At 49.7% G+C, this 24,011-nt stretch overlaps 13 protein-coding genes across 13 annotated transcripts; 5 read left to right on the forward strand and 8 right to left on the reverse strand.

Moving 5' to 3' along the window:
* Positions 1–252: 252 nt before the first annotated feature.
* BDV59DRAFT_166555 (uncharacterized protein) lies at positions 253–836 on the reverse strand. The gene has a single exon (XM_073687731.1). It carries the CDS (start codon positions 670–672, stop codon positions 415–417), a length of 258 nt encoding a protein of 85 aa, XP_073553035.1. The 5' UTR covers positions 673–836; the 3' UTR covers positions 253–414.
* On the forward strand, positions 821–2,459 carry BDV59DRAFT_166556 (uncharacterized protein). The gene has a single exon (XM_073687732.1). It carries the CDS (start codon positions 1,057–1,059, stop codon positions 2,374–2,376), a length of 1,320 nt encoding a protein of 439 aa, XP_073553036.1. The 5' UTR covers positions 821–1,056; the 3' UTR covers positions 2,377–2,459.
* Positions 2,460–2,760: 301 nt separating this feature from the next.
* On the reverse strand, positions 2,761–3,840 carry BDV59DRAFT_197206 (uncharacterized protein; the record flags this gene model as incomplete). The annotated part of the gene is made up of 2 exons (XM_073692859.1): positions 2,761–3,711; positions 3,769–3,840. The coding sequence occupies 2 exons, from the start codon at positions 3,838–3,840 to the stop codon at positions 2,761–2,763; spliced, it is 1,023 nt and encodes a 340-aa protein (XP_073553037.1).
* A 386-nt stretch (positions 3,841–4,226) lies between these two features.
* Positions 4,227–6,236, forward strand: BDV59DRAFT_166559 (S-adenosyl-L-methionine-dependent methyltransferase). Its single transcript, XM_073687733.1, has 3 exons — positions 4,227–4,720; positions 4,786–5,307; positions 5,364–6,236. Exons 1-3 carry the CDS (start codon positions 4,403–4,405, stop codon positions 5,883–5,885), a joined length of 1,362 nt encoding a protein of 453 aa, XP_073553038.1. The 5' UTR covers positions 4,227–4,402; the 3' UTR covers positions 5,886–6,236.
* On the forward strand, positions 6,001–6,709 carry BDV59DRAFT_2512 (uncharacterized protein). The gene has a single exon (XM_073696063.1). The coding sequence runs from the start codon at positions 6,115–6,117 to the stop codon at positions 6,607–6,609; it is 495 nt and encodes a 164-aa protein (XP_073553039.1). The 5' UTR covers positions 6,001–6,114; the 3' UTR covers positions 6,610–6,709.
* Positions 6,660–10,421, forward strand: BDV59DRAFT_190133 (proliferating cell nuclear antigen; the record flags this gene model as incomplete). The annotated part of the gene is made up of 9 exons (XM_073691711.1): positions 6,660–6,708; positions 6,763–6,962; positions 7,020–7,501; positions 7,553–8,004; positions 8,057–8,713; positions 9,465–9,505; positions 9,570–9,999; positions 10,062–10,348; positions 10,404–10,421. 9 exons carry the CDS (start codon positions 6,660–6,662, stop codon positions 10,419–10,421), a joined length of 2,616 nt encoding a protein of 871 aa, XP_073553040.1.
* A 353-nt stretch (positions 10,422–10,774) lies between these two features.
* Positions 10,775–11,290, reverse strand: BDV59DRAFT_166566 (uncharacterized protein). The gene has a single exon (XM_073687734.1). It carries the CDS (start codon positions 11,151–11,153, stop codon positions 10,785–10,787), a length of 369 nt encoding a protein of 122 aa, XP_073553041.1. The 5' UTR covers positions 11,154–11,290; the 3' UTR covers positions 10,775–10,784.
* Positions 11,291–11,849, reverse strand: BDV59DRAFT_166569 (uncharacterized protein). Its single transcript, XM_073687735.1, has 3 exons — positions 11,760–11,849; positions 11,641–11,707; positions 11,291–11,587 (listed from the first exon to the last, which is right to left on the reverse strand). Exons 1-3 carry the CDS (start codon positions 11,784–11,786, stop codon positions 11,442–11,444), a joined length of 240 nt encoding a protein of 79 aa, XP_073553042.1. The 5' UTR covers positions 11,787–11,849; the 3' UTR covers positions 11,291–11,441.
* A 152-nt stretch (positions 11,850–12,001) lies between these two features.
* BDV59DRAFT_166571 (monooxygenase) lies at positions 12,002–13,512 on the reverse strand. Its single transcript, XM_073687736.1, has one exon. The coding sequence runs from the start codon at positions 13,269–13,271 to the stop codon at positions 12,024–12,026; it is 1,248 nt and encodes a 415-aa protein (XP_073553043.1). The 5' UTR covers positions 13,272–13,512; the 3' UTR covers positions 12,002–12,023.
* A 1,540-nt stretch (positions 13,513–15,052) lies between these two features.
* Positions 15,053–17,043, reverse strand: BDV59DRAFT_190135 (flavin-containing monooxygenase; the record flags this gene model as incomplete). The annotated part of the gene is made up of 4 exons (XM_073691712.1): positions 15,053–15,624; positions 15,677–15,932; positions 15,995–16,355; positions 16,412–17,043. 4 exons carry the CDS (start codon positions 17,041–17,043, stop codon positions 15,053–15,055), a joined length of 1,821 nt encoding a protein of 606 aa, XP_073553044.1.
* Positions 17,044–17,684: 641 nt separating this feature from the next.
* On the reverse strand, positions 17,685–19,322 carry BDV59DRAFT_197211 (flavin-containing monooxygenase; the record flags this gene model as incomplete). Its single annotated transcript, XM_073692860.1, has 1 exon — positions 17,685–19,322. The coding sequence occupies one exon, from the start codon at positions 19,320–19,322 to the stop codon at positions 17,685–17,687; it is 1,638 nt and encodes a 545-aa protein (XP_073553045.1).
* Positions 19,323–20,063: 741 nt separating this feature from the next.
* BDV59DRAFT_197212 (major facilitator superfamily domain-containing protein) lies at positions 20,064–21,852 on the forward strand (the record flags this gene model as incomplete). Its single annotated transcript, XM_073692861.1, has 6 exons — positions 20,064–20,327; positions 20,374–20,652; positions 20,699–20,739; positions 20,794–21,512; positions 21,570–21,778; positions 21,826–21,852. The coding sequence occupies 6 exons, from the start codon at positions 20,064–20,066 to the stop codon at positions 21,850–21,852; spliced, it is 1,539 nt and encodes a 512-aa protein (XP_073553046.1).
* A 209-nt stretch (positions 21,853–22,061) lies between these two features.
* BDV59DRAFT_197213 (alpha/beta hydrolase) lies at positions 22,062–23,269 on the reverse strand (the record flags this gene model as incomplete). The annotated part of the gene is made up of 3 exons (XM_073692862.1): positions 22,062–22,224; positions 22,282–23,050; positions 23,116–23,269. The coding sequence occupies 3 exons, from the start codon at positions 23,267–23,269 to the stop codon at positions 22,062–22,064; spliced, it is 1,086 nt and encodes a 361-aa protein (XP_073553047.1).
* Positions 23,270–24,011: the final 742 nt, after the last annotated feature.

Raw genomic sequence — 24,011 nt, forward strand, 5'->3', positions numbered from 1 at the left:
GCGGCAGTAAATTACCTATCCATGGCGCAGGGTGACAGAGATTGTCCTCACAGCGGAGAGGATATTTCTGCATGGACCAATTCGAATTTCCGTCAGCATGGTACTACTGCGAGATCTCCAACGTGGCTTATTTTAGTCTTGCCGTACCTGGAGTGTATACGAGGCGGGACCGTATTTAGGCAGGCGAGTTACTAGTTCGACATATTACGGGCACACCATCGTCGTATCAAGCTCTTTTGATCCGTGAGGAGCGACCGTGTCTTGCTCATCAACTCAAAGAGATTGTCTCTTATCGGATCCTACTTAGGACAGGGATTCTTCGCATCTGTCTGTCCAACAACTAACCCACTCAGGAGTCAGAGAATACGAACCTCCACCAAGCCTGCAGAGTCATTCGACATGCCATTCGCGGATTTACGTATCAACCCTGTGAGATAATGTCTGACTCTGAAAACACATAGCGAGTTGGATATAATTTTGCCACATATGGGTCCAAAATCTTGCTAGACTGATGTGCATGCATGAAGTCCGCTTCATTATAGTTTTGCTCCCATCTGGGCTGGTGCCGGTGGCCCTCCATTCCCGACTAAACACCCACAGCTTGACGAACGCCATAGCGACCAGGCTTCTGCGGATCAACCGAAGTGTGACCTGTACTCTACATCGGTTCATGCCCTTTCATTCAGGACAGACTCAGCCCTGTGCTTGAATAACTCATCAGTTCACGGGGGGATGTAATAAATATAGGAGAACAAACATATATCTGAACACGAATACAGGCCGGGGAGATCTCTTGAATACGACGAATGGTAAGCCAGACCCTGGTTTGAAGGAATGCCCCGTTTCGGCTGGCCTGATCAAGCCTCCTTGGGACAGCATGCTATAGAACCTTGCTCGTTACCTTGTAATTAGTACGGCTTCTGATCAGAGAGAAGGCCACGATTGTGGAGCTCTGTAAGCGATTAGGGCGGGCACATTAATTTCCATGGCGCGAACAACTCCATAGTATCCTGCTGTAGAAAATCGATATCAAATCTCGACTATCCTTCTTGGCGCATGGATATCCAAGACCAAGGGAGACGAGTATCATCAATCACAATGGCCGGCGACCGACCCTGGACCCCCAAACGACCGAAACTCCGTTCCAGTTGCGATGCTTGCGGTGCTGCTAAGCTGAAATGCGATCGTGGGCAACCGGTATGTGGGAGATGTGTCTCTCATGGCATAGACTGTGTCTACGGGGTGTCGAGGATCATGGGAAAGCCTCCAAAGTCCCGTTCAGGTCGAACCGTGGCTCGACAATCGTCGCTGGATCAAGAAACGACAGAAACGATCACCTTTGAGAATAACAGTGCGAGTGAGGCCATGTTGGGTCCGGGTCTTTTCTTTGATGCAACCGATGATAATACCGCAATGTTGAACCTACCCTCGCTGGATTTCAGCGAGTGGGCAATGACAGGCCAGGATAGTGACGAATTCCTCCATCAAAGCCTACGATTCGCCCCCCTACCGACACCAGCAGTCTCTGGAACAGGAGCTTCTTCAGTCGATGGGTCTACGGCCGGTTTCAATCAATTTGAGTCTCAGTTCAAAAGGCACACTCGTCCAAGGCCTTCGACTGAATCGAGCAAGAATCATGACTGTCTCCAAGACGCGTACAGAATCCTAGGTAGCCTCACCGACGTCAATCTCTTTGAAGAATACTCCGCGTTGCCTAATAAGCCTGCTGTCCCTTTGGATCACGTCCTCCGACTCAATCGTGAGGCCACTGAGCAACTTGGCAGTTTGCTGAATTGCCACTGTGCAGATTCTCCGAATATGGCATTACTCCTGGCGTCGAGCATTGCACGGGTACTGGCATGGTACCAGCAGGCAGCCGCCTGCACGCCGAGCCCCGCTTGGAGCGAGGCCTGTCCAGCACTTGAGAGCACATCACAACAAGTCTCGTCTGCGAAACCAATCACAGGCTCCGATTCTGGATTTAGCTCTAGTTCCAGTTCGGTGTTGGCATCCAGCTCGACAATGTGGGCAGACGCAACCACGACCGACAACAGTCGAATGAAGAGCAGTGGTGGGAACAGCGCATCGAGCTCAACACGTTCGGAGATGCCAGTGATGCCGGCGAGGACGACAATTGGCTCGTTTAATGTGGATGACCAGTCCGTTCAATCCGCACTGAATATCCAATTGCTGCTCGGAGAAATGCGCAGGGCGGCTGGGTTGATCGACCAGTTTATTGCATGGCATGGTCCTGGCGACCAGCGGCTGGGTGATGGTGTGGACGGCCTTTATCAGAGCTTGGATTTGTGGCTCAGGAAAGAGCATTCACGGATCGTTGAAACGATGAAGTCGATGCTGCAAAGGCTCAATAAATGACTCTCTATCTACTATCTGAACAATGAACCGGACCTTGTTCGCTTTTCTAACTGCCTGTAACATCATTTAAACGCGAACACAAGGGAAACATAAGGGGATCTAAATCATATCAGGAAATATCAAAATCAAATATCTGAAAGTAAAAATAAAATATAAAAAAATAGATAAATGAAGAATAAGAAAAAGGAGAACTCCCTGGCTCTCGCAGACAAAATATGACTTAATGGTTTTGCGACTAGGTTAGAAGCTCAAATACAGCAGCAATTCGTCCAGGAATAAAGCAAGCATCAAGTTTTTTCAGTACCAAGACGGAGTCTGTAATTCGGCTTGAGACTCGGACAGTCTATCAGACAAGCGTATCAACAAAAAGGGGGATTATGGTCCTTAATGAGTGAATGGGACCTCATTATTCTCGCCCATGCGAATACCCTCCGTCGTGGCCTCGTCCAGATCCTCCACAGGCAGACCGAGTACTTCATTATCCAGACCACGTCTGAATTCATAATCACCATCCCCATTAGGGAAGAACATCCGGCTGTACAGCATTTTGGTAAAGACCTTCCAATTGTGCACTTTCATTCCCTCCTGGCCTTCCTTGAACCGATCCGCAACAGAATCATGTGCGATAATCCAGTCCTCATTGGTCGTCTTAGTGACTCGTTTGACACTTTCGAACATGTCGAGCTGAGTCAGTCTGAAACTCGAGATATAGACCGAGCGATTCCGAAACTGGGACAACGTTGGAGACTTGTCATTCTCATCCTCGGGAAGCTCCTTCAGACTGAGCAATTTGGCAATCGCTCGGCCACACTGCGGCCAAGTACTGGTGTTGATGGGCACTTTACCATCATCGAAGATGGTAAATGTACGCTTGGTAAAATCGAACCCAAAGCGGTCCGGACCACCACCCAAACTGAACTCATACCAGAAGTTACACACGAGGAACAGATACGAACTCACACCGAGCCGTGTAATCTCGTCAATAACGCGGTTCCGATTGGGAGTGAGCATGCTGTCATCGCATAGCGCGTCGTTCTCCGCGTCGTGGCCGTACCAGTTAGGCTCGATATAAGCCACACCGGCCTTCGCGGCGGCGTTGATGAGTTTGAGCATGGTGTCAGGAGGAGCCATCACATTCATCGTGATTAAGAGAGCCTGTTGGCCACGGAGCACCTCCACCAGAGCCGTGTCATCGTCGCCGGCGTAATCGACTCGAGCGACCTGCACACCCTCGGGCATTTGGCTGGTGCTGCTTGGACGAGTAATGGCTGTGACGACATGCTTGCCGTTCAGAAGGAGCTGTTGAGTGAGATGTCTTCCCACTGAGCCACCAGCCTTGAGTTCAGTCAGTTACTAATGTATGTTTAATATGTGTTCGACTTCAATACGCACCCCGACAATGGCGACTCTCTCAATGCGGTTGGTAAAGCCCGGAGGCTGATCTTTGGCATATCCCACAGCCATGCTTCCCGAAATAGATGCGCAAGGATTTAGAAGAATTCTCCTCAGAGGAGCGGTTATGCGGTACATAAATGATATCTAGGAATTTTAGGATAGTCAAATACATCCTTGACTCGAGCAAAATACCCACGGATCTACGCATAGGCACTCGTTTTACTCGTTGCAGCTTCTGGGCCGTCGGGCTACCGGCGTTAACTTCCATTCGTATTGAACGATTCAGAATCTTGGTATTGGGTGTGAGTTGGGTGGGGAGACTGCACTTGCAGGGGGTCTCAAAACGACAACGAAAGATACGGAGTTAATGCCTTTAACTGCGGCGCACACTTCGGAGACAACGCCCCTTATCTCCTTCCTGTCAGTCTGGAAAGGGTGGCGTACACTAGAAAACGTACGAAATATCCCAGTGTAATCCACTACGGTCAAACAACCCCGACCTACCGTTCCCGATGGAACCAAGTCGGGTCCCGACGCCGGGAAATGGTCGCCATACGCGAGCCCGGAACATACATTTCGTCGTATTCGGTGTGGACATTGGGAATGGATGCGCGAACGAAACTGATAAAATATGTCTTTTTTTCCGACTCGATATGTATCAAATTCACCGTACCAAGGATTACCGGAACTGAGCAGTATGTCGGACTCGACATATCCTTTGGAGAAATTGAGCTTGACGATTGCCCGGAATGCTAATATTGTGAGTCAGTACCTGGCTGCCCACAATTTGGCGCAACCGTCGTCTAGCAGTGATGGTCCTAGCACTATTCTACCTACAAGCTCGCCTCAGAGCATCCATCAAGCCCGAGAGGACCTCATCGCTGCCGCTCTAGAAATCCTACAAGTCGCCATTGGCCCGAGTGAGTTTCTCCCGCATCTTGCGACTAGTGTAGGCGAAACAACGGACTCCCCTTGAGAGATGAATCGTCAATCTGTACTGACGGAACTTTGTAGTTTCAATATGTCTCGTGTTTGCGTTGGCTATGCCAATTCAACATCTTCCACCTTGTTCCTCTAAACAGCTCGATCACTTATCTCGACCTTGCGGACATGGCCAAAGTGCCTGAGCAACGACTTAAAAGCATAATCCGCATGGCCCTGACAACCTCTTTGTTCCAAGAATTGCCTGACGGAATGGCTGTCGTTCATTCTGCGACGTCGGCACTCCTCGCGCGCAATGAGGAAGCCTACGCCTACGCATGGTACATGTCGAGCAGGACGGCACCATGCGCCCTACAGATGTCCGCGGCCCACGAGAAGTGGGGAGCTGGGAGCCTTCGTACAAACGAGACGGCTTTCAATTTGGCATTTGACACAGATATGCCGTTTTTCGAGTATCTGTCGCATAATGAAGAAATGATGAAAGATTTCGCTCAATATATGCGCAACGTCCGGAGTGCCGAAGGTGTCGATATCAGGCATCTTTTGGCAGGGTTCGAATGGCAAAGTATTCCTGATGGTGGTACCGTTGTTGACGTAAGTTCTGTTCTTCCATTACTTGACGACCGTCGTGTCTAACAATCCCTGTTCAGATCGGAGGATCAACTGGCACTTCTGCCATCGCGCTGGCGAAAGCATATCCCCACCTTATTTTTACCGTGCAAGATCTCCCGGCAAATGCAGAAAGCGGACGGGAAAACGCCAAATCTCTACCCACAGATGTTGCGTCTCGCATCACTTTTCAAGCTCACGACTTCAAGACCGCACAGCCAGTTCAGGGCGCTGATGTGTATCTCCTGCGGATGATCCTGCACGATTGGCCAGATGACGAGGCCACGTCGATTCTCAAAAATATTGTGGCAGCGATGGACAAAAGGAAGTCTCGCTTGCTGATCATGGATACCGTTCTCCCCAGGCCAGGATCGGTACCGGTCTCTGTGGAGCGAGTGATGCGTGCCCGAGATATGGTCATGATGCAAGCATTCAATAGTAAGGAACGGGATCTGGATGACTGGATCAAGCTATTGGTCACTGCAGATCTCAAACTGCAGCTCGTCAACGTGGTGCAGCCTTTTGGTAGTGTAATGTCGGTGCTTGAGTTAGCTTTAACTTGATAGATTCGGGGGGGTTTTAAGTCCCCGGAATAGAAGTATCATCTTCCATAGTGGGGATATGCAGATGCCAGATGTTAGTACATATTCGGCATGATCACCGAGGCTCTGCAGGATTTGATTGTGCCTTCGGGGGATCGTCCACGGTCGACGAGAGGGACCAGTCAAAAGCGGACTCGACTCAACTTGAAACGAGACTTGACTTGCCCGTTAGACTAGCGAAGGGGGAGTGATGCTTCAACCTCGGTCTGCCCCGCTGGAGATTCACAAGATGTTTGCGGGCCTTACCGGACAGGCATCCATCTCCGATCCGCCCACACGCGTGACTCCCCTGATGAACTTCTTCCTTTCCCCAGACCCTCGTGCATCCGATCGTCAACGTGTCCGCCTGCTCTATTTTTACCGTCGGTTCGCCAGGGGTAACTCCGTCTCGTCGTCTTCGTCTTTGTTGCCCGTGAGGCCTGTGTCTCCCCAACCGTCTCCTACGCCGCCTCCTTTATACGCCCTTTTAACTGCGCGACGGACTCTCCCCAACCACATCGGACGCCGCCGCCTCCCTTGCACCGCCCACCACCACATTACAACGCCCGCGAGTAAATCGCGGCGAGATGGGCCTTTCATAACTCCTCTCGCAGCGCGCTTTCGTCTTCCTCCTCTTCTACCTACATCGCATATCGTCTCGTCCCCGACTGGAACGCGTCCGCCGGCTATAAGCGTCCGTCCCTGACGCCACCCAGTGCCGCCAAAAGAATCCCCGTGAAGGCATGCGCATCGGTCATGGAATCTCTTGTCTATGAGAATTCGCCTCTGGCCGACTATCTCCAAGGTGAGTTCCCGTGTCAGGGTTGCGCGGAAAAGGGTTCTAACGGAGACATCATAGGGACCGGCGAACACGACCCGAATTGGCCAGCTCAAGAGAACGAACACAACGATGGCGCATCCGACTCAACCGCTGCCGATTTCGCCCCACGAGGCACTTCGAAGTTTCAAGATCGGATTCGGAGCAAGCTTCCCAGGCCGCTGGATCTCAAGTCTTCCCGTCACCGAGCACTTCTCCTCCGACTCTACGACGCTTGCATGGTATACTTGACCTGTATCTTTTGCTTCCTGATCTACAGCTGACAAGTTATCTCATAGGACGCACTGAATTCCCGCGTTGGACGAAGTGATAACGAGCGATTCTTGGAACAATTTGGCTATGTGATTGTTGCCTCGCAATTATTGAACGAGCACAATGCCCCCTCCTACACCTCGGCCGCAGATATCTTGGCCAATTCCCACCCAGTGGACCTTCCCTCCATATCGACGACTTTCGGCTTGCAGGGTGCAGTCTTCACTGCATCCACCTCCTTCTCAATTGCCTGGCTGCTACACTGGAGTCGTTCGCGCCCGGGATCCGGATTGAACCCTCGCAAGGTTGGCGTGTTGTTGATTCTCGTTCCGGTGATCGGGGTCCTTTTCTATGCTTTCGCAAAGAGGCAATGGCTAAAGTACCTGCGGCACCAGGCGGTGGAAGCTGCCGTATCGTTCATTGGCAACGCCCAAGGATTCGACTCTGCCGCGTCAGCATCAGTGGTATTCATACAGGAGGTGGAGTTGGTGTCGAGGGGTTATCGCATGTATGTCTGTTTTTACAAATCTGGCCTGACTCTGTACTGACAACTCAACAGAAGCACGCCTCTACCTCCGATTTCTAGGCTGGAGGATCAGTTGCAGACACGTCGCTGCTTGAGACTGCGTCGAACTGTGTCGGAATGTTTCTACTCAATGTTGGGCCGTTATATTCGCGCACAGCACATCCTACAGCCCCTTACCGACCATGCCAATCTTGCCAAATATTACGACATTTATGACATTGCCGAAGAAGACCTTGCAGAGGTCGAGTCTGCCTTTGCTGAACGGACTACTGAAGACCAATATTCACTTCGTGCCCTTCGAACCCTATTTGGTCGACTATATATTGTTCGCAAGAGTGTCCTCTGCTGCCTCCTTGCTCTCGGCGCCGATGGTGGCGGATCCGATATCTCCAGGTGGAGCGTTGCCCTGGAACAAATGCGGGATATGGCCTTTCTCACTGGAGAGAACACCCAGAAGATGACCAGCATCCTTAACGAGGAAGACCGTGAGTGCCCAATCCGCAAAGAAAATAAGCGCTAGCTTGCTAACTGCCACAGGGGATGTGATCCCGCCCTCCCCATTGCCAACCGCTTCTCCGAATAGGGAGAATCTTCGCTCGCAGTACCGGAAACTCAACTCTCTTTCCCAAGGAATTCGCGCTTTACATGCCAAAATGCACGTCATCAAGGAGTTGTCGAGCGCTGATGTCGAGCGGTCAGACTCGGGCGAGCTCGAGACCACACTTCTCTCTCAGTACGAGTCTATCGGTGCCGATATTAGGGGCCTCCTCCAGGAATGGGAGGCTGGTAAGGCCGCCTTGACGAACAGCTTCGATAGACAGACAACCATGGACCGTCTATCGCGACCACCAAGCGGGATCAAGTCTCCATTGTCTCCGACTCCAAGTCTGGGTGGCACCACCGCCGTCGAAGGCAGTCCTGCCGATGCCCTCAAGGCCCTGAATGGCGAGCGGCCGGACTCTAGCATTATTCAAAGCCTCGAGGAAGACGAAGAGATTTTCGAAGCTGTGGCTCTGCCATCCCGAAACAAACGATCATCTTTGACCCGAGAGGAGCGCATTGCACGGGTTAAAGAGGATCGAGCCAAACAAGCTGCTGCGAGGGAGCGTTTAGACGCGAATACCAATATGCTCAAAGAGCTCGAGATGGTCATCAAACAACGACCAAACACGACTGCTTCGAAACGTGTCACGAGCATATAGAGTACTGCCTCTGCTCCTGTGCCACTTTAACCGTTTATTTTCTGTACTCATATGACTTTTGCTGAGCGCCTGGCCCATGCTGAACTCCGAACTGCAACCAGTGGTCAACGAAAGTGCAGCTTGATACCCGTATTATAGAGTGGATGGAGTGCATGGCGTTGAAGGGATTTGTTTTGCTCTGCAGTCTTTATTTGGCGTTCGTGGTTTGGGGCACCCTCATTTGCTCATATTTTGCTATGCTCTGTGTACTTTGCGGCGATTCCGGACGGATAATAGGCGCCGGACGTACTATGTATATATAAGTCAGTGGAGCGAAATGAAGTGTAGGAACTAGCAGGTACCCAGATGCACCATGTATCACGCCAGGGCGCTGCTGCAGGTTGGTGCCTGCTCGCCCAGGCAGACGCGCTAGCCAAAACGGGTGATATCAGCCTGCCATGACGCGCGACCCGCGAAAGCGCGTCGATTCCCCACTGACCCTCGAACGCGAATTCACTTTGTGCTCTTTTCTCCCCCAGCATTGCTACTCCTCTCAACTCCCATCACTCTCTTCCTCTGCACGTCTCTCTTCTCCTTCAGACCACCCTCGCCAGGCTATCCTTGCTGGTTTTCCCGAATTCGTCTCGCATCAACTCTCTTCCTCTTTCTTCACCGCTACCTATATCACACAAAAGTCGTCAAGAGTGCGTTCTCTAATGTGCCACAACTCCCCATAACGAACGCATCCTAACCGTTCTCTACAGTGTTGGAAGCCCGTCTCGAGCAAGCCTCCCTCCTCAAGCGCGTATGTGACCCCAATTGCTCTTCCTCGCGTGCGCTGTCTGTCATTCACATCTGACCCCGCCTAGGTCGTCGAGGCCATCAAAGATCTCGTGCAGGACTGCAACTTCGACTGCAATGACTCTGGAATTGCCCTCCAGGCCATGGACAACTCCCATGTTGCTCTGGTTTCCATGCTTCTGAAGGCCGAGGGCTTCTCTCCTTACCGCTGCGATCGCAACATCGCCCTGGGTATCAACCTGACCTCTCTGACCAAGGTTCTGCGCGCTGCCCAGAATGAAGATATCCTCACCCTGAAGGCGGACGACTCGCCCGATGCCGTCAACCTGATGTTCGAGAGTGCCGAGACCGACCGTCTCAGCGAGTACGATATCAAGTTGATGGACATTGACCAAGAACACTTGGCCATTCCGGAGACAGATTATGCCGCCACGATTGAGATGCCGTCCGCAGAGTTCCAGCGTATCTGTAGGGATCTCAACGCCCTGTCGGAGTCCGGTACGTGGCTGTATTTGTTCCCATCGGGGGCGGCGAACTCAGGCTAATACCTTTCATGATAGTCGTTATTGAGGCCACGAAGGAGGGCGTCAAGTTCTCCTGCCAGGGTGACATTGGCAGTGGATCCGTCACCATCCGTCAACACACCAACGTCGACAAGCCCGACCAGAACGTCTCCATCGACCTCTCCGAACCCGTTGCCCTTACCTTCTCCCTCAAGTACCTCGTCAACTTCTGCAAGGCCACCAACCTCTCCACCAAGGTCTCCCTCTCTCTGTCCCAGGAGGTGCCTCTGCTGGTGGAATACGGTCTGGGAAGCGGTCACCTGCGGTTCTACCTCGCTCCTAAGGTGAGTCTACTGGTCGTTTTGCTACTTTACACCCTGCTAATCGAGTCGGAACTAGATCGGTGACGAGGAGTAAACGGGTCAACTCATGGAACATACAGCACAACAAACATCATGATGACGAGTGGGAGCATTCAGGAGGCAATGATTTCTTTTCTTTTTCCTTTGTTCTAGTTTAAAAATATCCCAGATGATGTCCAGTCCACTACAATAATCTTCGACCTAGATATCAAGCGAATTTTTACATCTCATTGGTTATCGACATGCACAATTATCCACACACATAGCTCCGTGAAACCAACATCGAGAAAACCCAACAACTCCCACCTGATGCGCAGCATCGAACCTAAGGCCAACCGGCCAGCCCACACAAATTAGCATGGGCAAACTCTTTCCAGTCCACAACCCCTCGACCACAACACGAAGGACGGGGCGGGGGTTAAAAAAAAAAAAAAACAAAAAGGACCAACTGACCTGAAAAGAAAAAGAGGAAGCGCCATCCCAGCCAGAATAATCGGAATCGAATGATACCATTTCCCTCCCCTGAGGGAGGAAAACCCGGTATGCTGCGTATTGCACTAAAGTGCCATGCGAGCCAAGCTGCACGCACAATCTTCGCAACGACTCTCCCAAGGGGAAAAAAGCGCCAAGGAGCCGGAGCTCCCAACGCCCCCCGATGTTTCTGATGCCAGTTGCAGATGTGTCTGTTTATCACACCAGGCCCTCGCGGGCAGTACCAGCTCTCGTGGGTGCGGAACACCCAGCGGGAGCGGGTGCTGGTAGGTGAAGATTCCTCCGAATTTCTCATTTGCAAATCCCGACGGTCGTCGTTGAACGACGGGCCGAGGACAGGACGCGGACGTCTTGTCGTGTGTAGCAAAGAAACGCAGCATTGGCTGGGATGGCGCTTGGAGAGAAGAAGGGAAAAAAGAGAGAAATTTGTTGTGGTGACGGGAGCTTTTAGCTGGAGGAGAGGACCTGACTCACCGCTTGCTGTTTTGGGAGCTAACCCTTTTGGGATGGGGTTGCGGTCTCCAGGGCTCCCGAGTCCTTGCCCTAAGTTTCTAATCGGGAAGGGTACTATGTACCAAGTTATCTAGAAATTTCTCGACTGCGTCTGAAACGGTGAGGTCGACGGATGCCCCAGAAACCCTTTGCGTGTCCTTTTTCCGGGCCTTAGAGCATCGCCTACGGCGTTTGCGAGGGGGCCTTCTGTTCGTGCTATGAGAGTCACGTTTGCGCCTTGTTTTATTGGAATTGGTTAGCCGAGTCGATATGATGTCGATGGAATGTACCTCTTGAGGCGAGTATCTTGCCCAGTGCTCTGCCCAGTCCCTTAGAGCCACCAGCAATGAACACCCACTGGGAGAAGTTAGAACTGCTCCGTTCAGACAAACTATGATATCTTACTGACTTTATTCTCCACTTCGAACTTGGACATCCGGAAATTGACATAGACGCTATAATTGAGAGAGGTAGACGTTGCTGACGCGGGGTTGATGAGACAGGTTCTGACGGCTGGTTGCACGGTGTTACTAGGGGTAAGCTAAGTCTGAATCGGAAGGAATCCAAACAAATCACTCTTTATGCATGTTTCTGCTGATTCTTTTCATCTTTTGTTGATATGGGAGATGTCATATTATTACGTAGTACTTAGCACATTAGTAAATAGTAATGTCTATTCGCCCTTGTCCATTCTCGTGGCGTTCAGCGTCGCATTTGTATAGTCCGGCAACTTCCAACCAGCTTTCTCCTTAGGCGCAAACATTACAATGAAGTCGGGTATGCGGAAATAACAGAGCCATCCAACAATGAAATGGAATATCGCGATACCCCATTGGGTATTGAATTCGAACAAGCTTCTGACTGTTAGATTAACTTTCTGGACTTCGTCAATGAGTGGCCGCAGCTTCTGCTCGTAGTTCTCGAACGCTCGAGTCACATCTTCTGTGTTTTCAATGATCTCGTTGGCCAAGACGTAAGCACCGACGAAGCTACACGTGGTCCCCATACCCGTTGTGGGAGAAGGACAACACGCAGCGTCGCCCAGGAGTACTACACGACCCTTATGCCAGGTATCTGTACAGACCTGCACGACCTCATGGGCGAAAAAGCTCTCGCTCGTTTTCAAGCCCTCAAGGAAACGCTCCGTCTCCCAGCCGGCACCTCGGAATTTCTGCGCCCAAAACTCCTTTTGCTGTTCGACTGGGGCTTTGTAAAGACTGGACATCTCTTCCGGATTATCTCGTATCCTGAAATAGACATGCGAGCCTGTAGGGCTGTGTGTTCTGCGCATTATCCTCCGCCCACCAGTGGAGAGATAGACCTGGCACATGTTTCCGTCTGACTCTCTGCGTGGAATGAACCAGTAGGCCATATGCTCGCCCAGGCGTCGGTAGGGGTCTGGAGTACCAGGAGGGAGAATGGCTTTCCGGATACGGGAACCCTGGCCGTCTGCTCCGACCAAGAGGTCGTATGAGTCCGAGGAGCCATCTGAAAAGTAAGCGACTACCTTTTGGTCGTCTTGTTCAAACCGATCCACGGTCTTGCCGAAGATGTACTCCACATCATCTTTGGTTGCCTCGTAGAGGATTCGGACAAGATCGCCACGCATGATCTCGTACTCAGATGTGAGGGATTGTGCGCCTTTACCGGACGTGTTGGCTAGAATCGATCCGGACACATTGTTGTTGGCGTCCACAAAGGAAATGCCTGCTTCCTTGACACATTTGCTGCGGACGGTTTCGAGGAGGCCCATGCGTTTGACAACTTCAATACCCTGCGCGCGGAGATCAATCTGTGCGCCCGAGGCTCGGAGGGCAGGAAAACGCTCGACGACGACGACTTGGTGGCCGCTCTTTGCAAGCCAGAAGGCTAAAGCTGGTCCGGCACAGCCTCCGCCGCAGATGAGAATCTTCAGTGGCATGCTGGTGTTGGTGTATTTGGTCGATGTCTGTTATAAGGCTGATTCAATCCTGTAATAGAGTTGGTGAACGTCTACCGTCATCGTACCAACCTCTTTATATATTGTTTTCATGAGTCGTCGTAACTAGGATAAATGCCTCCCGACGTACGGAGTAATAGCGATCTCCGAGCCCCGACAATACGCTGGAGCCTTTGTTAGGCATCAGCTGCTGATGTGAGCTTTTAGCCATTATGTGACGAATATCTCGGTGACTAGCAAGGAGACATCAGATAATAGTACGGTCAGACCTAGTAATTTCGTTAGGTCATTCCACCCACCGCACTAAAATTCTGCCAGTCTAATTAAAATCAATAAAATATATAATTTAATGAAATCATGAAAATATATATATTTTTTATTCATTCTAGTATTTAGTATGGCCACCATTTGCATCAATAACTGCCTGGCAGCGAGCTTGCATACTATTTATTAACTCCTCTAGGAACTCTGCAGGCATCGCATCCTACGCTTCGCGTACTATTCTACGCATATGGCCGCTCCTCATTATCTCCATAGTGTTTTTGAATCTAATTCTTCATCCAATTCCATTAGTGTACGCGCTAGAGTAGACATAGGAACTTATAAATTAAGCTCTATTATAAGCTTTTTGTAGGACATTCAACGTGCGCGTTTAGATGAGTAAATAAAGGTAATAATTTCGCCTAATTGCTTATTTAAAAGCTTGGTTAGTTAGCCACGCGTTTTGCAGGGGGTAGTGGCTTCAGAATTGCAGATATATTGAACCTAGCGGTAGGAAACGTTGCCTAGATAGTCGACTATTTGTTAATAGGTGCATCCGAAGCCGTAGAGGGTCAGAATTCGCAGGTGAGTATCGCGGTCTAGGCGGTCGAATAGATCGGAGGCGTTGAAGGTCGAATGGCGGCCATAGTAGGCAGGTAGGCAGGTAGGAATTCTAAATAGCTTCATAAAACGCGACTAAATGATCAAAATAATCGAATTTAGTAGGCGGTCCGTAGCTCACCGCTTCATGAATATAGCGCGTCAGATGGATCGACCTAACGATATTACTAGGTCACACGAGAGTACGTTGGTGATCTACCCACGCCATTATTCGAGATGACTGGTACTTGCAAGACTCATCGGGACTTCGGGATTTTGCTGAATATGCCGAGTCGGCGTTCCGGGGACAACTCCGTCCGAGCAACCTCCGTCCGTGCTATACTCTATGTTGGGCCTGTCCAAGCGGACCAATCAGTTTCCAGAGATCACGTGACCCAAGGATCTCGGCCACCTCTACTCCGGAGTAGATAGTTCCACCTTCCCAATATCTAATCAATCAAATTGTTAAAAAAATATTATTTATCTATATATTATTTGGTTTAGTATTAGGAATCAAGAGATTCAATCCCCAAGCCAGGATCCATAAAAAGGTCCGTCACTATACAATCATGGATGGAGCGAATTATACAACAGCCTGGATAGTCCAGTGGTAGGATTCTCGCTTAGGGTTCACCCAAGCATATCTGCGAGAGGTATCCGTATCCCGGTCAGCCAAATTTTAGCACGTCCCCATGCCCACAGGAGGCCTACATGAGAGGGCCTTCGCTCTTCTCTCTGGGACGCTAATTCTACCTACCAAGTAAGGGCTGATTCGGACCCGAAGAGTTAGATAAGGCTTCTCGTTTCGTCTTTAGGAATATCTTGCAGTTCACGGGTATTGTCATCACAGCAACAAAAAAAATCTATATTCAGTCTTATATAACTTATAGCTATATATGCAGTCAATGGGTTTGGCCTGGTAGTTCCACATACCATGACAGGTCACTATTCTCATCCATCTCCCACTCCGTGAATCCATTTCCCAAGAACCGGAATGAGTTAGGGCTGTTGTACTCGATCTCAAAATCCTCACCGCGAATGTCGCTGATCAGCCGATTGAAAAGAACCGCGCTTCCTCCGAAAAGTGCGGTAACGCGCCCATCTACCGTTTTTCTCTTATACCAACTCTTGCAGTTGTCAGTCCAGACAAGAGTCTTGTGCACTTCGTCCCCATATCTCACAAAGGCCTCTTCCCGGGACCGCTTTGGCATGACATACTTGATGTCTTCTGATGCGATCTTCCTAATCCATTTGATGAAGTAGTCTCCTGTCCAGTTGAGCGACTCCACCAGCGATCCATGGCCGCCAAGATTGTTCGGACCGCTCATGATGAAGTAGTTGGGGAAACCCGCCGTTGCCACTGACAGGTACGATTCCGGAGTTTTTGCCCATTTTTCGGCGAGATTTTGGTTATTCTGTCCAATAATGGGATATCTCGGACAGTGCGAGACATCGAAGCCGGTAGCACAGATAACTAAACCCCAGTCAACAGTCTCGCTCTTGAATCTTTATCAATGAATACATACCGACATCACATTCAAAGGCCTTCCCGTCGGCAGTGTGAACTGCGTTTTCTGTAATCTTTGTTATGGGGCTGTTTGTCAGGTTACAGTTGGGTCGCGAGAAGGCTTCGAGATAGCCCGGCCCAGGGGTAATACGACGACACCCAACCCCAAACTTCGGAATTAACTTTTCGCAGAGATCAGGGTCATGATTAAGCTTCTCTGCCATTTGCTTAGCACCAAACCTCATGGCAGCCTCGTTGTTTTCGCCTTTCAGGAACTACAAACATGATAGTCAGTTGCCTCTAGAGCCATAACACAGGACAGAGAAGTTTTACTTACCAGACGGAAGTTTCTGTTGGTCCGATTGATTATCCCCTTTCGGTATTTTCTATGCTCTTCAGGGTCATGGAACGCTGCTTTCTGATCGTCGGTGTATTCTGGATTCGGATTTTCATCGTCGTTGCCATGATGCTTCGACGGGGGCACACGGTAGTAGACCCAGGCTGGAGATCTCATAAAGTTGACAACCTCCGTGCCAGGCAGCTTGGCCATTGCGGGAGTAATCTGAATACCGGAGGAACCGTTTCCAATCACAGCGATGCGCTTGTTAGAATAGTCGTAGTTATGGTCCCAAGCAGCCGAGTGTGTCGTATGTCCCTTGAAGTCCTTGAGTCCGGGAATATTAGGCCAAGATGGGTGACTAAAATTCTAGGTCAATAACCACGCCAAGGGAAAAAAAATTCAAGGATAACATACACGAGCAGTCCCTGGGCCGAGAGCAGGATTTCGCAATGTTCATCTCGTTTTTTACCCTCATGCTCTACGGTAACCTTCCAGTGTCCGGGACCCTCTTGCCAGACAGCAGAAACGACCCTAGTATTGAGGTATAGGTCCCGGTCGAGATTCCACTTCTTTACAGTGCGCTTGATGTAGTCTTGAATCTCTGGTCCGCTAGAATAGAATCGTGTCCACTCAGGATTAGGATCAAACGGGAAGGCGTAGATATGCGAGGGCACGTCGCACTGTACGCCCGGATAGGTGTTTATTAGCCAGGTTCCCCCAACGTCGCTGCGTGCCTCAAAAATCTTGTGCTCAACAAAGTCCTTCAGGTCAGGGAAGCGATGTTGGATTTTGTGCGCGATCAGTAGGCCCGAAAATCCGGCTCCAATAGTAATCACTCGGAGCTTTCGAGGCTTATAGGCGTAGTCTGTGTTCAGGGGAATGCTGTATGGATGTGTCGAGTTTGCTTTTGTATGAGAATCCTTATCTGTAGGAACTCCTTCGGAACTTCCATTTTGTGCTGGCTGGACTTTCGTATGACCGTTTAGGAAGAGGTGGCCTGAGTCTTCCTTTGTAGTTGCAGGTGCTGATGTGGACGAAGGAGCCATTTTGATGATCCTCAGTCTTAATGTATATTTATAAAATTGGGTATCTTTCCTTCTGATATAGTAGCTCTTCGTTAGATATTATAGATATAGGTTGATTTGGACTTCCGACTTGATGCTTGTTGCAGTTCGCAATGTATCCGGCATTGCACCCGGTTTGAGTATGCCCCATGACCAGTCCGGTAATCCGACGGCAAAGGCGGTTATTGGTTTATTCCCAGTTGTTACATAGTATACCGTGCTAATCATGGTGAGTGTTCTTGGTAGAAAACCAAGTGCTATGCTTCGGTAATCCTTCGGTTTACTAAATAAGGAAATGGCTATAGGTACTGGATTATACGCAAGGAAATGCAGCAAGGCAGTTCCCTGGATATTGACTTCGCTTTCCAACTATACCTATCCAAGTACCTGTAGATACATAGATACCATTTATTAATATATAGCCCCAGGTACTTCTTTTATATAGATATTGATATTCCTATTAGAGTTCTAATTAATGCTGGACGACGTGGCGCGTAACCACGCACAGACCTCAATGGCGAAAGGATACGAAGTACATATTTTTGGTGTTTAGTTCAAATTTTTTTTCATTCAACATGCATCATTCATACTAATATCACATACATAGATACAATATCAGATATTCATGCCAGTATCAGATCCTGATAACCCCTATCTGCCACGTCTTGTGCTCTCTTCCTGTACCCCGGGGCAGGCCCTTGGTATCTGGCGATAATCCGGTTTTGCTTATGCGCAAGATTCTTGTTGACACCCGTCATCCAAGAGTCTACCTCGTTTGCTAACAGGCCCTCGGCACACTGATGGACATGCTCTGTCCATTTCACCATTCCTTCCTTTGTAGCTTCGGCGTAGGTAATTCCGTTATCGCGACAGAAGCGTATGAAGTTCGTAACCCACTCAACTGCATATTCAATGCTCCGAGGAATATTTCCGAACATCTGATGTGGCCCTAGGATCATCGTCATATTGGGGAATTCTTCAACAAAGAGACCCAAGAAAGTGCGAGGCCCTTCACTCCACTTGCTGGTAAGCTTGGTCTTATTTCGTCCTTGGAAATCAATGGCAGTAAATGCACCCGTGACTGCATCAAAGCCAGTGCCGTAGATGACCATGTCGAATTCAAAATCCTCGTCGCGGGTTTTTATTCCCTTCTCCGTGACACACTCGATGGGGTTTTCTTTTACATCCACGAGGCGAACATTGGGCTGGTTGAATATTTCGAAATATCCGCTCTCCAAAGGTACACGCTTCGTGCCAAATCCATGACACTTGGGGATTAGCTTCTCCGCCGTCACTGGATCTTTTACCCGTTGGCGAATCTTGTTGGCGATGAACTCGCTGAACAAGTCGTTGGCATGTTTGTCGTAGTGGATATCACCGAAATTACCAAGCCACTTCTCGAACCCACGAGTCTGGTAGAGTGCTTCCCAGAATGCCTCTCGTTCCTCGGGTGGAACTTCCAGAGTACGTCGTAAATCAGCTGCATGCAGGAACCCAGAATGCGTCTCCCGGCACCGTTTGAATATCTCAGGGTACCGCTCTCTGAGCTCTTTGGTCTCCTCGGGGCTGATTTTGCTGTTCCGTAGTGGCGCACTCCAGTTAGGGGTTCGCTGGAAAATGCTTAGATGGCCGGCTGTCTTCGCAATCTCTTGGGTTGCCTGGATACCTGTAGCTCCCGTTCCTATGAAGGCAACACGTTTGTTTTCAAAGCTAACAGGTTCAATAGGCCATCTCGCTGTATGGTACGATTCCCCTTTGTAATCTTCAATGCCGGGAATGTTGGGCATAGTGAAGTTGCTCAGGACACCCATTGCAGTTACCAAGAACCGCGACGAATACCGGTTGCCATTCTCGTCCATCAGAAGCCATGAATTAGACGGTTCCTGGAAATGGGCGGATTTGATTCGGGTGTTGAACTGCATGTCCTGGCGAAGATCGAATTTGTCGCAGATGAATTCGGCATATCGAAGGGTTTCAGGCTGGGGGGCAAAATGCTCAGACCACGTCCATTCATCCAGGAGTTCTTGTGAGAATGAAAACTGGTATGTATAACTCTCCGAGTCGAATCGTGCGCCAGGATAGCGATTCCAAAACCAAGTCCCGCCAACCCCGCTCGCTGCTTCAAGAACCTTGACCCGAAGGCCGAGTGTGCGCATTTGGTGAAGGGCATAGATCCCAGAAAGGCCGGCGCCGATTATGAGGACATCATAGTCCAGATCTTGGTTCAGCTTGCTGAATAATGGTTCTTCGTAGCTTCCCATATCGTTGGCTCGCGAATGATGGAGATGGTTGTTGCATGCATGGGTTCGCACACCTCGGCGCGTATATATACACAGACGAATAAGTCAAGACGCCAGGTGGAGGTAGGGCCTCGGCAGTAATGTCCACAAGACGACTTGTATACTGCCGGAAAAGCATGGTCTGTGCGGTTTCATCGGCACCAGGATAACCTTAACCCCTTAACCGTTTGCTTCCCCGCAATCCGGGGTGGTACTAACTTTCTGGTAATGGTTCCGGCAATAGTTGAATAGATTACATTGATATTGAGTCACTTTCTGTAGCCGCTACGGTAGGGAAAAAGTATGTAAAATTGATAGTATGGCTTCTGCTCATGATATTACTTGACATCCTGGTCTACTGACTGTAAAGACGAGGCTTAAGGAAGTCAAGTTGACAAAAGACAACATACTCTCATAAATAGCACGCATATGCAAGCTTAATCTCGGTACTATATGTATGATTAGCCTTGGCTGTTCCACATGGAAGCGGGGTTCTTTTACAGGCTGGTGTTATGCATTTTATGTGCTGTCTTCCTTTCCATGTGGCGTTTAACTCGTGCGTCAGGATTGTGCACCTCACCGCAAGAATATCAATGCCTAAGACGTCAGTGCCAAGGGTAAACACGCCCCCCGCTAGTCCAGGGGATCCTTTAAAGGCCTTGTAGACGTAGCTCATCTAGGTTGTTCACTGTTCTTCCCACTGCGTCACCCCAAGTCCCAAACATGTCGGACATCCAGAAGTCTTCGTCGGACAGTTTATCGGATAAGCGTAATATCTCTGAAGCTGAGAATGTTGAAAAGACCGCTACTATTGATACAATCCACAATGACGAAGCCTTGAAAGTCCTCGCCAACTACAGTGGAGATGAGGCCTGGACAGAGGCGGAAGAGAGAAAGGTCAAGCACAAAATTGACCGAAGGCTGCTGCCTATGCTGTGTTTGACCTATGGACTGCAATATTATGACAAATCAATGCTCTCGCAAGCTGTACGTCCAGTAATCCAGCGGTCTTTGGCCATCTAACAGCATTTAGGCACTCTTTGGTCTTCGCGAGGATTTGGACCTTATGATTGGTAATCGCTATTCATTTTGCGCTGCCATTTTTTACCTGGGCTTCATCGTTGGGGCGTATCCTGCCATGGTGTTGGCCCAAAGATTCCCAATTGAGCGAGTTGCTGCGAGCATTGTAGCACTCTGGGGAGTGTGTCTTATTCTGACTCCAGCCTGCTTCAATTACCAGTCGTTATACGCACAAAGATTCTTTTTGGGACTTCTTGAGAGTGGTGTCAGTCCAATGTTTATGATCATTGTGGTAAGTCCCTCGAGGTAGTTCTCATATCTCGTGCTAAAGGGAATAGGGTGGCTGGTATAAAAAGGATGAGCAGGCACTACGCATGGGGTAGGCTCTTCCATCTGTAGCTTCTAGACTAACTTCGCATTGACTGGTTTCTAGGGTTTGGTACTGTTGGACAGGTTATGTTTCCATCTTTTCTCCCTTGATCAATTACGGTCTTGGACATATTAACGGAGCACTTTCGCCATGGAAATACATGTACCTTGTCTCAGGCTCCATTACAATTGTCTGGGCCGTTGTCGTCCTCTTTCTCCTTCCCCCTGATCCTATCAGGGCCAGAGGGTTTACTGAGCGAGAACGTTACATTTCCGTTGCTCGCATGCGGACTAACAATTCAGGAGTCCGCAACACGCATTACAAGAAAGAGCAGGTCTGGGAGCTGCTTCTAGATATCAAGTTCTGGATTATCTTTTTCACTGCCTTCTTTTGTATGATTGGAAACGGTCCTGTGTCAACCTTCACGCCCATTATCATTAATGGTCTTGGGTTCAACACTCTCACTTCTCTGCTGCTTGTTATGCCAGCTGGCCTATTTGCAGGCACTCAACAGCTTCTTGTTCCTTTGGCCGCCTACAAATTTGCTCGATATGGTATCCGTTCCTGGCTTGTCGCTGGTTGCCAGCTCATCACTACCCTCGCCTCGCTGCTGCTCCTTCTTCTGCCCCTCAATGAAACGGGAGGGTTACTATTTGCCTGTTACATTCTACCATCCCTTGGGGGGGCCTACGCAGTTCTCATGGGTCTCCAAATTGCAAATATTGCCGGCTACACCAAGCGTACAGTTGCGTCGTCTGGTATTTACATCGGCTATTGTCTTGGTTCGTGACGCTCTTAGCTCTTGTACCTATGCCGCCTGTCAATACTGACAGACGCAGGAAACTTTGTTGGGCCACTTGTCTTTGAGGAAAAGGATGCCCCTCGATACGTCCCAGGGTTTATAGTGTGTGTTGTTACGTCTGTTCTAGCAGCAGCTTTGGCCATCATCTACCGCTATATCTGCATCTGGGACAACCGGAAACGAGACAGGAGTGGGATCGCAGAAGGCTTTGGAAACGCTTACCAGGATGATTTGACTGACAAGACGGTAAATCCTAGTTGCATAACATATGATACCTTGCTAATCCCTTTCAGAACCCCGAGTTTAGGTATATCCTATGAAAGATCGTGAGGTGGTGGGGGCATTTGTGCACGGCAGTTTTCAACCTCAACAATGTACTTATCTACTTCACCGCATCTTTCGACAGATAGTCTAAATTTTAAAGACGACTAAGTCGTGCAGTATCTCTGTAGCTCTAAATCCTTCGGTCTGTCGGGCACTACATCTGCATGCATGTCTCTCACCGACCTGCAACTCACGTACACTCCGATTACTCCACCTTGACCACGAATTTGTTAGCGACTGGGTTGCTGAGTGTCCACTTGATCCCCTCGCACACTACCGAATCCCATCGCTTCGATTCCGATAGCTTGTTCCCATACCGCCTGAAACCGTGGGGTAATCCGCTAAAGACATTAACATCGGTTGGGACGCTAACGAGAGAGTACAAAGTTAGCTACTACTTTTATAGCCATAGAGATGTAACGTACCCATTTTCGCTGAGCAACTGTGCGTAGAATAGGCCCTCGTCGCGGAGAGGGTCTCGTCCAGCAATTCCAAATGTCGCAGGAGGCAAGCCTTTCACCTCATCGGCGGTAGCGTTACCAGGGCTGAGGCGGCGATCCTCTTCCAGTTCCTTACCGCCAGACACTTTAAGCAGGCTCGAAAACAGCTTTGCTCTGCTCACTGGCAGGATTGGTGCATGCTCATTCTGCACATAACTGGAGACACTGGGATCGCGCAGCTTCGCGATATTGTTCCCGTTATGTCCAGTAAACAGGACACATGGGATCATTAAGATCTGGCCCCGTATCTGCGGGCGTTTTGCAAGTGATACATCCTTTCCCAAGTGCTGGGCAAGGGTCAGAGATGCAGTAAGCCAAGCACCAGCAGAGATTCCTCCGACGACCACATTTTTACCATCACCGCCGATCTCATCGAGGTGCTCGTGCACCCAGTGGAACGCGTCTTCCACATCGTTCCAGGCGGTCGGATAGACATGTTCAGGAGTGTGTCTATAGTTGACGTTCACCACAACAACTGGCTGTCCAGATGATGCCAATGGCGCAACAATACGGGAGCATGTGGCGTCCTCCGAGCGCAGGGTGCCGAAGAGAAAACCGCCGCCATGAAGATAAATAAACACAGGCAGACGCTGAGACGCAGGTAGTGTGGAAGGACGGTAGGTGCAGGCTTCAATTGTCTGGCCATCGCGGGTGGGGATGGCATAGTCTCGAATCACAACCTGCGTGTTCAGACCTATACGAGGATGGATTCATGAGCGGACCGACCAAACTCCTCTGCAACCGCCACAAGCAGCTCACCTTCATCCACCATTGCCTTCGCGGCGGCCTCTTCCCGGAGTTTATTGCTGGCAGCTTTCAGCTCATCTAGACCTAGGTTGGGGTCCGGAGGAAGAGTCGCTTCGAGCGCAACCCATTCTGCGCTGGGGCCAGTATATTCGGAAAAGTCAGCCATGTTGCCACCCTAGAGCACTCTGGAAGGGAAGGCTAGACGAAGTAATGTTTGAAACGAAGTTCAGGACGTCTTGGCGAGAGGAGAGATTACTGACTGTTTCCTCTCCACTTAGTGTGCGGCAGTCGGAGTACGTATATTATCTAGCAAATGCGGGGGAAGAGTCCGATTACTCAATAGGGTTAACCGAGATTTCAACCACAGCAAGGCGCATGGCGAGGTCAGTTTACTTCTGGTCTGTAAATTTGTCTGACTGTTGTTTTAGTCATGTTTGAAGCCTATATTAACACGCATAAACCCTGTTACACATTGGGAAAATAGAGAAGAGCGATTCGGCGTCTGATAGTATTGTGTATTCCAAAACATGTATCCAAGCATTACATACGGCGTACGCTAGATGAGTCAGTGTGCTGACCCCTTGTGTCATAGCCTCTGACATGCATGACTCCTTCGCGCCGGGTTATCAGTGGAGATAGGCTTCATAGATACAGCCGAGATCCCGAGCCCTCGGTTAAAATATCTAGTAGACAGTCTATGTATGGAATATTCATTATTTTCCCAGGAGGGCTTGCACTTTCAGACATAGTGATGTCGACATCAGTCTCAGGAATGCACTTTCAATAGCGATATATCTCTCTAGTCTACTTTTCGTTATTCTTTCATTTCAATGAATGATATAGATAGGCCCCACGTAAAACCAGGATACCTTAGGAACAGATTCATGGCAAGTAAGGACAGCTGGCTC

This window comes from Aspergillus ambiguus (genome assembly GCF_047715705.1).
Source record: "Aspergillus ambiguus strain CBS 117.58 unplaced genomic scaffold BDV59scaffold_1, whole genome shotgun sequence".
NCBI lineage: Eukaryota > Fungi > Ascomycota > Eurotiomycetes > Eurotiales > Aspergillaceae > Aspergillus > Aspergillus ambiguus.

Coding starts and splice junctions, on each gene's coding strand:
- BDV59DRAFT_166555 (XM_073687731.1), bottom strand. CDS start 672: ATGAACCGATGTAGAGTACAGGTCACACTTCGGTTGATCCGCAGAAGC.
- BDV59DRAFT_166556 (XM_073687732.1), top strand. CDS start 1,057: ATGGATATCCAAGACCAAGGGAGACGAGTATCATCAATCACAATGGCC.
- BDV59DRAFT_166559 (XM_073687733.1), top strand. CDS start 4,403: ATGTCTTTTTTTCCGACTCGATATGTATCAAATTCACCGTACCAAGGA. Junction 4,721..4,785: donor TCCCGCATCTTGCGACTAGT/GTAGGCGAAACA, acceptor GGAACTTTGTAG/TTTCAATATGTCTCGTGTTT. Junction 5,308..5,363: donor ATGGTGGTACCGTTGTTGAC/GTAAGTTCTGTT, acceptor ATCCCTGTTCAG/ATCGGAGGATCAACTGGCAC.
- BDV59DRAFT_2512 (XM_073696063.1), top strand. CDS start 6,115: ATGCTTCAACCTCGGTCTGCCCCGCTGGAGATTCACAAGATGTTTGCG.
- BDV59DRAFT_166566 (XM_073687734.1), bottom strand. CDS start 11,153: ATGAGAAATTCGGAGGAATCTTCACCTACCAGCACCCGCTCCCGCTGG.
- BDV59DRAFT_166569 (XM_073687735.1), bottom strand. CDS start 11,786: ATGTCCAAGTTCGAAGTGGAGAATAAA. Junction 11,708..11,759: donor AGTTCGAAGTGGAGAATAAA/GTCAGTAAGATA, acceptor AACTTCTCCCAG/TGGGTGTTCATTGCTGGTGG. Junction 11,588..11,640: donor CAAGATACTCGCCTCAAGAG/GTACATTCCATC, acceptor CAATAAAACAAG/GCGCAAACGTGACTCTCATA.
- BDV59DRAFT_166571 (XM_073687736.1), bottom strand. CDS start 13,271: ATGCCACTGAAGATTCTCATCTGCGGCGGAGGCTGTGCCGGACCAGCT.